Below are 13,712 nucleotides of genomic sequence, written 5' to 3'. Positions count from 1 at the left end.
CCACTTGCTCAAGAGCTTCCATCTCCTCATCACTCATTGAGTCATAGGTGCCATCGTCGTTGAGGATCATGGTGCGCTTGTTGGTGCATTCGTATGACTTGTGGCCTCGGTCGCCGCAAGTGAAACACTTGAAGGAGCTTGTCTTGATGGTCTCATCGGTCGGAGTAGATGACGAAGCACGCGGTTTGAAGTTGCTTGTAGCAGGAGGAAGACGACTTGAACTTGCCGAAGTTTTCTTGTAACTTGATTTGTCGTCGTTTCTCGGGGGAGGTTTGGTTGATGTAGATGTTGGAGGAGTCGTTGAAGATTGGTTGTTGGAGAAGCCGTAGGTCTTGGAGTACTTGGCGTACTTGAAGTCATCTTGCACTTGACGTTCCGCCTTTGTAGCTTGATGCACGAGCTCAATGAGGGTGGAGTAGGGTTGGAAGTCGGCAATTTTCTTTATGGGATGATTGAGTCCATTCAAGAAACGTGCCATTGTTTGCTCATCATCTTCCTTGACATTGGCTCAAATCATGGCTATCTCCATTTCCTTGTAGTATCCTTCAACACTTTTTGTTCCTTGCTTGAGTAGTTGGAGTTTCTTGAAGAGGTCGCGGTTGTAGTAGGTAGGCACGAAACGTGCTCTCATGACATCTTTCATTTGAGCCCAAGTGGTGATTGGAGGTTCACCTCTTGCTTGACGCCGCTCAAGGATTTGTTCCCACCATATGAGCACATAGTCTTGGAACTCAAGTGATGTCATAGCGATCTTCTTCTCTTCATCGTAGTTGTGCAACTGGAAGATTTTGTCAACCTTCAATGCCCATGAGAGATACTCTTCGGGATCATTGCTTCCATTGAACTTGGGCATTGTGAATTTGAGCTTTCCATAGCGTTGCTCTTCGTTTTGTTGGTGGCGATGGTGATGATGACGCCCTTGACGTGGATTGCCATCGTCTTCATGTTGCTCTTGGCGTGGAGGAAGACCATGATCAACTTGCTCTTGTTGAACTTGAGGTTGAGATGGAGCTTGACGAGCTTGTGGAGGAGCTTGAGGAACTTGACGTTGCACATGGGGTTGGTAGTTCCGCTCTTGGATTTCTTCTCGAAGGGCTTCCTCTTGATTGCGCCGTTCGCGATTGCGGTTGGCGAAGGCTCGACTTGATTCTTGAAGGGCACGTTGCGCCTCAAGAGCTTGCGCTTCTCGTTGTTGTTGTTGAAGACGTTGAGTCTCGGCGTCTTGTTCGTCTTGATGTTGACGCGCTCGTTCTTCCTCTTGGCGCCGTAGTCGTTGTCGTTCTTGAGCTTGGGCAAAAGCGGCTTGGTTTGATTGAGGACGAGGGACTTGTTCATCGACTTGCTCTTGTGAATGCTTGTCATGTAGCGGGTTGCGAGATGCATGACGGTCCTGAGGCGCGGCTCATCGAAGAGTGTTCGATGACGGTGTACTTGAGTCGTAGAAGGTGTCGTCGGAGTGTCGACTCGAGTGGCTCCGTCTTGATGATGAAGAAGTGGAATGATGCCGGCTCCTCATCAAGGCGCGGATCTCATCCATTCTTGCATCATTCTCGTGCTTGTGAGCGTCGAACTTGTTGTCGAAGTAGTCTCTTGTACGTTGCTCGGAGAGTCGCAAGACGGTGGCGAGGTTGTCGATGCGGTCGCTCATTGCTTGTTCTTCTTGGTGTAACGCTGGTTGTGCACCAAAGAGGTGGCTCTTGGTGACGTATGATGACATGTCGACTTGCTCGAGGAAGAGTGGGTTGGTAGAGGTACTTGGCCTATCCATAATTCCAAGCAAAATATGTGAGTGGTAGAAGGAGAAGAACTTATACCAATGTACCATTGACCGATGTTGATGATGAATCAAGTTCACTCAAATGCGGACAATGAAATAGCACTACTGGTACCAATTCTTGTCGGTTCTCACACCTACACAAATAAAAGCTTATGGTGGAGCTTGGTGAGGATGGTGGCACAAAATTTGATGTAATTGAAAGTGAGCGTCAATAATGTTGGAAAAGGTTCACAAATTTGCAAATGCAACAAGTAGACCAAGCATATGATGGTACACGGAAACACACACGCAAATAGATAAGTGGGATTGTGCAAACCAAAAGTGAGCCAAAATGTGGAATCCACGAAAATGCTCTTGTTGCACAATACTCGAGAGACGCTAGCACGATTGCACAATAGGCTGATACGGAACTTGTGCACAACCTACTATGCAAAAATGCAACTATCTCTATCCCACATATGCTATATGTATGGTATTTCGGTGCTATGATCCAAGATGATCCAATATGACAATCTTAATGTAATATGATGCTATGATTCTTGCTCATAAGCTCGTTGCTTATCTTTCCTCTTTGCTTAAAAGCTTGGGTGGCTCTTTTACTTTTGAGCTCTTTTCTCATGCAAAACTTCACGAACCAAGATAACAATTGTGTATGCTATGACAACTTTGTGACACACAAGTGGATCCCAAGATATGCACCACGGTGGTATGGTATGTATGCTATGGAGTATGATCACTAATGTGCACAAGTCACGTTGCCGGCAATACTCAATGGCTAGTCTCGATGGGTAAGTAACGCAAAAGATGGGTTATGATGGTTATCAATGCAATTGCAGGTATGACAAAGATGTCGGCGATGTTACCGTCCTTGGCGATGATGTGACCCTTGCGACGATGAGCCGTGGCGATGATGATGTCCAACCGTACCTAGATAGCCGAAACACAAAAGGATACGGGAACCACAACTCAAAATCTCAAGGACCAAAGTGTGGAAAAATCGTCATAGGATGTATTGGGGAGGATGGTGGTGTATGTGGTTTTGGAAGATGTGGTGGAAGGTGGGGTGATGGTGGAGGTTTAAACTGAAGAATTTCAGTTTCGTCAGGGTTGCCCGGTCGTCCGGTTTTTCCGGTCGTCCGGCCGTCGGACGTCCGGCAGGGTCCGGTCGTCCGCTAATTTGATTCGGGACAGGGGTTCCGGTCGTCCGGTTTTTCCGGTCGTCCGGTGGTCGGGGTCAACGCAGGTTGGGATTGGGGCGATTTTGAGGTGGAAGAAGATGATGGTGAGGTCAAAATTGAGTGGATTGATGGATGGAAAAGGGTGGGGAGGATGGGGAAAGCTAGATCCACACGTAGCAACTTGAATCCATGGACCAAATCCAACAAAATCTCAACACACTAACAAATCACAAAAAAAATTGGGGGCTATTTTTGGTGGGGATTTTCGAAATTAGGACGAAAACAACAAAATCAAGCTAGAAAAAGAGGGGTAGGGGCTCCAAAAACGTGATCAACGTGGCTCATGATACCAGATGATGTAGGGTGGAACCCTAATCGGGGATCTTTCATGTTTGGAGTGGATCCTACGAGGAGAACACGAGGGACAAGCGGAAGAACACAAGGAAAACACACAAGAGGAACACTAAACCGACAAGTATCAATCACACAAGGGCTAGATCACCGAACACATAAGGTAGCACAAGATTCAAAATCAACAAAGGAAAGATACAATAGTAGCCGTTCTTCTCCGTGAGGAGGTCTTGATGGGGTCCACCCTAGGAGGGGGTCTTGAATCCGCTTGGGGGATCTTCTCCATAGAGGTCTTGAGCTCCGAGGAGAAGGTAACCAAGTGGATGAGCAAAGCTCTCACACAAACATGAGCTAATCCTTTGCTAACCCTAACTAGGAGGTGGGAGAGGTCTATTTATAGTCTTAGTGCAAAAGAGGGCGAAGTGAAGGGGTACATGGGCTTCGGCCCGAAACTGTGCGCAGACAGGTACCGGACGTCCGCTGGGGGCCGGTCGTCCGGTGGCTCAGGAGGGACCGGACGTCCGGAGACGTCGGACGTCCGCTGGGTCAGTTCTGTGAAGGAAGCGCCGGACGTCCGGTAACTTCATACTTCCGTTAATTTTCATTCTGTCGGGGGGTTGCCGAACGTCCGGTCCGGGCCGGACGTCCGCTCGCTGGGATCTGCTTTGGCTGGGCCTTGGCAGCGGGGGCTTCAGGCGCCGGACGTCCGGTCCCTTCCGGTCGTCCGGTGGCTGGATTTTCTCCGGTCGATCTTCTTCTTGTCCTTTTGATGTAGATGTACCAGGGCTTTCCTCCAAGCACCTAAGCACACATAGTGTTTCCGTTTGAGGTAGTAGCCATGTCTCATGATTAGGAAGAGGGAGTTCGAAGAGGAGTGAGTTCACCTTTTCTTCAATAGCTTTAGCTCGAGCCCGAGTCATGGGTCCAAGTGGTGTTGAGGAAGATGTAGATGCGTCCATGGGGATGAGCGAGGGATGCTCCGCATCACTCTCTCTCAGATCAAGTATTTGTGTGGTCATTGTTTTGGTGTCAACATGTCTTTTAATGGGGCCTCATATTGGAAGCAAGGAATTAGTTTTGTTTCCAGCAGATGTGGTCCTGATGTTGAAGTAAGTTAAACTGTTGAGCTGCTTTGATCAAGCCCTGGTGTTGGCCACTGCGCAGGCGATCTGCTGACATTGTTGTTTGGAAGATCAAACACAGAGTAATGGTATCACCGTATCAGCGTATAAGAGGGAGCCATACTGAAGTTGTTGAGAGCTGCCAACACAGGGCAGCATCCTGACCTATGCCTTGTAGGCTTGTACTTGTACTCCATGTACTACTGAGAGTTGCTTACAAGATAGGCTACAGTACTGCTGAGAGTTACCGCATTTGATAGCTCTGCCATCAACCAGATGAGCTACAATAACTTCCGATAAATGTAAAAGTTGGCAGTGTGTTCTTGCTGCAGATGATAGAGCATGATTATTTGTCAGGAAGTGAAGATCCTGAAGATCGAGTTGAGTCGCTATTTTCTTGCGTCTCTCATCCACTGTCAGAGTATAGTTTTGGAGTTGAGTTGAAGCGAGAAGAGTGTCTGTTTGGGAATGAAATGAGTTCGTGGTAATGTAACTAATGTTAGAGCTGTAGCTTTATGCTGCAAAGGATGCAACTCCCGTTCTAGTAGGAAGAAAAAAAGGCCTTCAGTACTGAGATCTGAATCTTCTGCTTCATTTCATGAGGAGCTGCCCTATATCAGCATCCGTTCTTGTTCCTCGATCTGCCTCCCCACCACATTAGCACATGAGCAAGGTCCGTCAATCTCATGCACCGCTTTGAAGCCCAACCTTGTATACCTTAACAAGCTGACGGTAACAACAAAAGAGACACCAATTTGAAAATTAATGAAATACAAAAATAGTAGGAAAAACTTTGCACTCTGCCACACTAAGCAAAAGTCCATTGTGAAAAAGGGAAAAAGTATGACCCGTCAATCTCATGCACCGCTTCTTGCTTTTTTTTCACCTCTCATTACCAATGGAGAACAAAACAGGGGGAAAGTATGATTGGAAATTTGGAAACGATCTGCAATTCGTGATTTATACTAGAAAAAAATCAGCTTAATTTTTTTGCATTGCTCCCACTGTATTTATGAAGCAACATCAGTACAAAGTACATGGTCGAACGAATCAATATGATGGGAAGACCCCCTTACAAGGCAGTTTAAAAGAGAAACATGAACCTAAAGCAAGCCTAACACTTTGCTGAGGCTCGACTGAAGACTCTTGAGCTCCATGACAATATCCCCAAGAGGATGATGGTGTGAAGCGTCGCCGTTGCCGACTCCAAATAAACAGATTAGAGTTTTCACCTAGAGCCGTGACACAAGGACAAGACCCATGACAACGTAGCAAGCGGCACCCATGGGCTCCATCGTCGCCGGCACCCACAGCGCAAAGCTTTCGCTCAGAAACTCGCCTATACCACGGGATGGTTCCCTATCATCACCGCAACGAGGGGTGGCCCAGCCACACCATATCTGGGCACTGCCAGAGCAGGCCAGAGTCTCCCACCACTACACCCCTTTCCATCGACATGACCAACAGGTGAAGTCACCACCGCCATCATGGGGCCTGCCAGAAAAACCAAACATGGAGCTCACCATCCAGGACCACCGCTCGGGCATCCATGCCCCTAGGCACCGCCAACCATCCACATCAAGACCACCCAACCATGGGATTAGAAGCGAAAGGCGTCTTCTTTCACTCCTAGTCCGACATCAGTCACTCTGCCTGAGTCAGCCCCCCCCCCCCCCCCACCACCACCATAGGAAGCGCCCACACCCGTGTCCCCAGTCGGTTCCGGTGGACCTGGGAGGATACAACCAAATGACCACCGCCGACCGCCGTCAAACACGCTTGAGAGCCTCCAAATTCGTGGTCCTCGGCACCGATCCGTCGGATGACACAACAGTGCCTAGAAATCGCAACACGGACCGACGCTACATGTAGCAAGCAACTGGACCATAACGTGAAAGCTTGTGACAACACAGACCAAGTCAGCCCCCAATACCTATGCACCCTGGCCATCATCCACCACCATGGACCAGCAACCCCGCCAACACCCCTACATTGTCACGATAGCGTGTGGATGCCACTCCCAACCACCCGCGTACTCGACAAATGCAGGAGAAGGCCAAGGGTCAGGTAACATCGCCGACCTACTGCGGGAGAATGCCATCGGGAGAAACAAACACGCCCCATCAGATATGACCATTCAGATCCAGACGGGGACGCCCAAGGTAGCCGACAACTCAGGCCGCCAGGGCAGACGCAACAAACCAGTCCCTACCCTCCAACAACACCTATCTCGTCACCACCTCCAGGCCCCGTCAAACTCCGCCGAACACCCTCCGGTCCCGCCTCCACATGCCCGCAGCCAACCGGAGCCACGCACGAGCCACACCACCGTCACGCGCGTGCCCGACACCACTGTCTCACGTGCCGCCCGGAACGATAGCCACGCCAGGCCGCCGGCGATCCAAATCCGGGGAAGCGCCCCCGCGCCCATGGAGCCCCGCAGCGAAGCCCGGGCGGCTTCCTCTAGCGGCGGTGGGGGGAGGATGGGGAGGTGTGGCGGCCCTGGCTGGCCAGTAACAATGGATTGTGTCACAAATAATTTAAATTCTGAGGCTCATAGCTTTAGCTAAAATTTCGTCTTCTTTAGTAGAGGGTCGCCATTTGTGGCTGGGCATACCCCATGACCCGTTTATTATTCCTGTAAACCAAACTCCTTAATAAACTGTGGTTTACGGCTCAAAAAAAGTACTGTAGAGAGTGGGGTGGAGTTTTTTTTCCTCTGTTTTTAGGGTGGCAGAGACACTGCGATTTCTGAAGAAAGAGACCGGAACGAGTGTTGAGACATTCAGAGATTTCGTCTCGAGAGTCCGCCCTTAGCCGTGGTTCCACTTCCATGGACATGGAGGTCAGGACTCAGGACGGCCGAGTACAAATCTCAGACCCCGGCTCGGACGGCACGCAATGATCGATCGCCCGGTTTAGAAGAAGAGCCTTGTGCTTGTTTGGCAAGAAAAGAAACGAGGAGGCAGGAGACATAAAAGCCCAAAGGAGAGTACCAACCGGGGGTTCGGATCGGGCTGCGATTTTCGATCGGCGGCGAGCGAGGAGCGTCGACGGATCTGTGCAACCGGAGAGGGGAGGAGACGAGCAATCGGGACATAGGAGAGAGCGATGGGGATTTCCCGGAGCAAGCCGGCGCGGGAGTGGCCGCCGGCGCCGCCGCCGGAGCCTAGGGTGGAGGTGCCGCCCCTCATCGAGCCCCCTCCCAACGCCGCCCGCACCAGGTGCCTGCCCCCTCCCGTCCCCCCTCGGTCACTCATAGTCTCTCCCGTCAAAAACCTCACTGTTGGGCATATCCTATGCTCTCCAATAGGACTAATGACGATGTCGACACACCACACTGACCGTGTTTTGATTGATTGATCCTATGCTCCATCCATGAGTGACAGGACTCATTACCAACATCAATCGGGTTTAGAATTTCAGACTCATGTTTGACTAGTTGTATCCATGTGTCGATTTGAACTGGAAGGAACGTTTTAAGTCTATATATGGATATTAAGTTAAATAACAAAAAGTTTGATCTATGAATTAGTTCAAAAAGGAAACAAATCTATGAATTGCATATACCTATTGTTCTCTATGTGTGTGCTGAAGTGACTGATAGTGGTCTTGAGCATGCAGGATGCAGGTGCCTGGGTATGAGCAGTGGTTCGGGAAGCCCTCGTTACGCAGCCTATTCGACGACTACTTCAATCAAGCTGGGAGCGTGAACGCAGGGGTCATGCTCAAGATGCTGCAGGATCCTCATGTCGATTTGACCGCAACTGTATCCAGCGAACGCCGTTCATGATATCATTTTTTTCCCAGTTTTGTTAAGGCTCGCTAAGCTTTTACCTTATATATGGGTAAAATTGTGTCTATTATAGCTTACACCACAGAACTTGTTAAAGCTCGCTAAGCTTTTAACGGTTTAAAAGTTACCAAAAAATATGATATATATATATATATATATATATATATATATATATATATATATACTTGGTAGGTAGCGATCGATATTTTCTACTGTATACATGGCAGTTCTATTTTCAGGATTGTGCCCCTTAGTTTTCCTGGATATTTTATGCAAGAAAAAGTTGATTTTCCCTAACTATATTTCACTAGGCATCACCAGCCGGCGGGGAGGCTCAGCTTCGATGGCAGAGGTGGTCATTGCATAGTTTTACCAGAAGTCATACTATTTATATGCCATTTATGATATCATTGTTAATAACTAACACAATATTCATGATTGACTGGGATTTTGTAGTGATTTGTATAATCCAGGTACCGTTGCCCACTTTCTTGTGTCAACGGCAAAACCGTAAGTGCTTCATTGTTCGATGGCCAAAATTGTCAACGATTTCAATTTGATGGACTATGTGGATAGATAGTGATGATTTCTCTTATAATTTGCTTATCCAGCACTTTGAAGTTAAGCGTTCATTTTCCTAAGGGTGGTATTGGTTCCTTTGCGACAATTCCTTTGCAAGCTGGAAACAGGTAGATTGTAATTACTTAATGTATTCTTTAACATTTGGTGCATACCATGAATGTTACTGTTCATATCGTTTCACTAATTTATTACTTGACAGTAAGAAACAGCTGCACTACAAATCAGAAAATATTCCTTCTGTTTATATCAAAATATTTATATGAACCATAAGCAACGAAGATAAAATTTTCCGTTTTGCAGCATGCTTTCAGAAAATAATAGCGTTATCGGTTTAAGATATGATTCCCAGAATCTGTCATTGGGGGCAACTGTTGTGCCATTTCTCTGTAAGTAGATGCCGGCCCTAACTTTAATCAAATAATTTTGCTTATGTTATTTTCTAATATTTCTCTTATATCTATTCAGATTATAGTATGCTCATATTACCTTTCTTTGCAGTACCCGGTGAGGAACCCTCTATGGTTCCCTATGGTGCATGGTTAGTTGGAAGAATAGGGGGATTAAGTGCAGGGGCACAATACAAGCCACTTAGTGACTGGCTTAGTGAGTGTTACTGAACCTTCCTATTACCGGAACATTTTTTTTACTTCATACTTCCAACAAAAATTTGAGGCTATCACATATTATCTTCTTTTTATGTGTACATTCTAGACCGAGTTCTTTATTTAACTCTGTTCTACCATCGTGAGAGACTGTGTTTACATTATTTTATTCACCATGGAGAAGAATCTCATTAGCGGAAATCCTTCCATATAAAAGTGTAACACTATAGACAGTTGTATTTGAATGGGAATTAACTCATGTTTGATCCCAACCTTAATCTATATAAAGAGTAAATTGCAAAATATAAGCAAGAGAACATCACATCATCGAGTTTTCCTCAGCCATTTGGTGTAGATCGAAACCCACAGTTTCTATAAAAACATACATAATAGGACAGACCAAAGCCTAATAAAATTTCTAAAAACTTAGCAAGCGTGTAGTCTATCAAATTAATACAGGTATCCATCCATTATTGTGCATACAAGCGAAAAAATTGTGAAGTTGTAAGATTTCCATAGCAGAGTACATATTATCTCAAGTATCCTATATATGGGAAAAACTTTGTGTTCCCAAAATTTTCATTCTAGCGAGTCCAGATGATTCGCATGCTTTTTTTTTTTCTGCTATGGCTTGTGCAATAGCTGTTTGCTCTTAGAATTCATATGCTGGCTTCCTACATTTGGATATATTGATGTTTATCTCTTACAAGCCTTTTCTTTTCCTATCATGTATCAATTTCAGGGCCTTCTATTTATACTTTTGTTTGCCCCATTTCATGTATATTTTTAGGCATTCCAACAGATGGAAGCATGAATTGTTTGCCTTTTGAGGACTTGAAGAACTGGGATTATGCAATCAGTTATGATGTGGGATCAGCTAGCCCACTAAGCCCCTCACTAAATTTTTCTCTAGAGCTTGTCAGAAGTACACAGGTTTGTTATGCCTGTTCCTTCTTATTCAATAAGAAATGCTTTACACTTTCTGTTACTTTGCAAAGATCTTTTGAGAAGATTATATACACATAGTGCTGGTGCCTCTGGATATGTGAGTACCATCATTGTGAAGTATGCCAGAAACTTTTGCTGTATGAGCTCCTTTGTAAAATTCTTGGATTTCAGTTAGAAATAAATTTTTTATGATCAATCACAGTTAAGGCTGCCTTCTATGTATGGTTCTTTCTTGTCACTTTTATATATGAAGCAATGATAAAATATTTTTTTCGTAACAAGATAAGTGGTTCATAAATAATTGTTACCAAGTGAAAACTAATTTATTACCTTTATTGAATCCCTACAACATTATCATTTTTTTAATCTTATAATTTCCTTGATGAGCAGCTGGTTGCATCATTCTATCAGCACCAGGTTGTCCTAAGGGAGGTGAGGAAAATTCTGTTTTATTTTATCTTTTGACACGGTTCAGTTTTGTACTATTATTTTATTTCATGTACGGGAAAGAGCATGCTGTTCTTTTTCATTCATAACCTATATAAGGACCTGCCTCCTATTTTCTCAATCCACTATAACTAGTTTTTTTTACAAACAATTTCCATTCTATTCTCCTCATCAGTTTGCTACAGTAGTTTGGCTTATTGGTCTTGTTAGAATATAACTTCTCCTTCTTGTATATAATGTACTGTTGGTATGTGCCTAGCAATTCTCGTTGTTTGGCTAGTAGGATATGCAATTGCTAGGAAGTGCACTGGAAGTGCATAGTAATCTTGTACGTAGTTCACCATCTATATACTTAAACAAATATCCTGAATATTTAATATGTGGATTTCTAAAGTCTATATTCTTTGTAAAAATGTTCAATACATGTGCTAAATTTGATTATAAATATTTTTTTCTAGGTATCACCTACGTGCCATGTTAGTAAAGTGAGGTGCAATTGTAAATAATGCACATAAATAACACAATTAGAAGATGTCAAAAGCAACTTGCGAATAACAAAGCTACAATTCACAATGTAGTTTAGTCTCATGCATTTTCTAAGTGTAATTAAGAATTTCATTTATAATTTTAAAGATTTGATAAGTATGCATGTCTGCCCATTAGGTAAAAGGAGGTCCTCGTTTTGAAGATGCAGACGAAATTGTAAACTACATTGATTTTGGTGTTGAACTAGCCACAAGGTAGGCCTCTAATGAACTCAAAGTTTTCAGTTTTTCATCAGTTTAGTTGACTATAGTTCAATTTAATACGATCTTTAGGGTGGGTAAGGACAAACCAACAGACGATGCCGACAATTCCTCGTTTCAGATAGCTGCAAACTGGCAGGCCAATAAGAACTTCCTAGTAAAGGTATGTTACACATGGATATTCAAAACGGTGCCCAGGCTCATCCACATCTTTATTAATATGATATAGTTCTGTAAGCACTCTGTAAACCATGTCAAACCAAGACCGATCAATATCCAAACGGAACGGATTCAAACTTCTCCTAGAAAAGTTTCCGGTGCGAAATTAAAAAAAATGAGTAGTTCAAAGGAAAAATGAATTTGAGGCATGCGCCGGACTGAAGAGACTGATTCCTTTCTCCGGGACTATTTCTTTGGGTGTTACCGTGCACGGTAGCACCCCCGAAATGTAGAAAAAAAAGGAAATTTTTTACAACCCCACACAATTTCAAATATAAATTTGATCTAGCAAACCCTAGTGCTTGTAGAAATAGAACCTCTCTCAAATAATGGAACATGAGGACTTACTTCCATGTCTGAACCATATGAGTTCTTTCTAAATCTAAAACATGCAGGGACTAGAATTTCTTGTGTGAAGTAATTTAGTTTGTACCAAACATATGTTTATATTGTAATCTATTTTGATTTACCTTTCGTGAATTTGTACAAGCCATCATGGTCAAATTTATACTCCCTTCCTCCCATATTAATTGATGCTGAAGCAGATGTATCACTGAAATACGCCTAGATACATTTGTTTCAGTGTCAATTAATATGGGACGGGAAGAGTATGCTGTATTGAAAATTTGCAGTGCAATGCAATTCCTTGTATCCATAATGATATATTTATGCATTCCATTATTTCTGATATTCATTGTTCCATTCTTAATAGGGGAAGTTAGGGCCCTCCAAATCTTCTGTAGCTTTGGCATTCAAGTCTTGGTGGAAACCCATGTTTACACTTAGCTTCACAGGTTTGGAAACTCCTGAATTCCTTGTTTGCAATTAAACACTCCATACTTCTGATCAGAGAAATGCTTTTCCACTCTGAAAGAAGAAAGGTCTAAAAAGAAATGAATGCTCTCGTACCCATGAAAAATGGTTTGTAATTTTTTTGGTGTTTCTTTTCATCATTTGTTTTCTCTGGGTATGATGCTTCCTAAGACTGCTTCCTACATAACACTTAGCACTCAGAGCAGCATAATTTGAAATAACCCTAAACTGAGGACCTCATCTCGTTTTTTATAGCATGCTAATGTGCTACACTTCCATAGTGTATTTATGGGATGCTTTCTTGTGCGTACGTTTGGCAAGTGAAAATGCATATTGCCACATCATATATAGTGAAGTAGGCCAAACGTTACATATTGTAATATTAGCGGTAGTAGTAATTAATACTCACTACATACGTAATACCATTCCATGTGAGAAGATACTTTTTTTAAGAGAAAAAACAATGAAGTGATACTGTTTGAAGTACTGACATCCACTGATGGCTGCCACAACAATGTTCCAAATTTGCAGCTGTGAATGATCATGCGAAGGGTACAAGAGGGTACGGATTTGGAATCCATGTCGACGATCAGAGAGACCCAGATTCCAGCCATCTCCTCTAGTAGGATCGATTATATACCATTGTTTGCATCGGAACGAACTTGAAGTAAACCCTTTTGCTCCTGAGAGGAATGTCTGGATTATCATTACTATTGCACGTACTAATAGCGCTATGTTTTGCAAATCTTAATTGCTTGCAGGCACATATGTGGCTGTGAGACAAATCAAGGAGGACTGAAACTTCGGCGATGAAGGGGCGATGATGGCGGCGTGCCTTCGGCTCGCTTCAGTGCTTGTAGTTGTCGCTATGCGGTCTATGAATCTGGATGTAAATGTTATTATTTCTGGTGTTCTTGTATTGCCATGATTAAAGATGAATAGTTGGGAATTTCTTCCAAAAAAAAGAAGGACCGAACTTTTTTTTGAACACTAATAGTCTGTGGAAGCACGTGATTCAGAACAGATATTAGATTTTTTTTGAGGGATAGAACAGACATTAGATTGGTTCATGGAACTATGACCACTTTAATTAGCACCAGCTTTTAGGCCGGCCTACTGACAGAAAATTGTG

The 13,712-nt window shown here is 44.1% G+C and overlaps 1 protein-coding gene across 1 annotated transcript; it reads left to right on the top strand.

Moving 5' to 3' along the window:
- Positions 1-7,538: 7,538 nt before the first annotated feature.
- Positions 7,539-13,203, top strand: LOC125533162. The gene is made up of 11 exons (XM_048696917.1): positions 7,539-7,651; positions 8,052-8,196; positions 8,866-8,912; positions 9,106-9,191; positions 9,304-9,396; positions 10,210-10,340; positions 10,746-10,787; positions 11,466-11,542; positions 11,621-11,711; positions 12,480-12,561; positions 13,112-13,203. Exons 1-11 carry the CDS (start codon positions 7,539-7,541, stop codon positions 13,201-13,203), a joined length of 999 nt encoding a protein of 332 aa, XP_048552874.1.
- Positions 13,204-13,712: the final 509 nt, after the last annotated feature.

The sequence above is a fragment of the Triticum urartu genome, chromosome 1 (genome assembly GCF_003073215.2).
Source record: "Triticum urartu cultivar G1812 chromosome 1, Tu2.1, whole genome shotgun sequence".
NCBI classification, from domain to species: Eukaryota; Viridiplantae; Streptophyta; class Magnoliopsida; order Poales; family Poaceae; genus Triticum; species Triticum urartu.
This window is presented reverse-complemented; position numbering and strand designations above follow the sequence as displayed.

What these genes read in the sequence shown, in the direction of transcription:
- LOC125533162 (XM_048696917.1), top strand. Translation starts at nt 7,539, where the DNA reads ATGGGGATTTCCCGGAGCAAGCCGGCGCGGGAGTGGCCGCCGGCGCCG. An exon ending in CCTTTGCAAGCTGGAAACAG is followed by an intron (nt 8,913 to 9,105) that starts GTAGATTGTAAT and finishes TCCGTTTTGCAG; the next exon opens with CATGCTTTCAGAAAATAATA. An exon ending in AGCTTGTCAGAAGTACACAG is followed by an intron (nt 10,341 to 10,745) that starts GTTTGTTATGCC and finishes CTTGATGAGCAG; the next exon opens with CTGGTTGCATCATTCTATCA.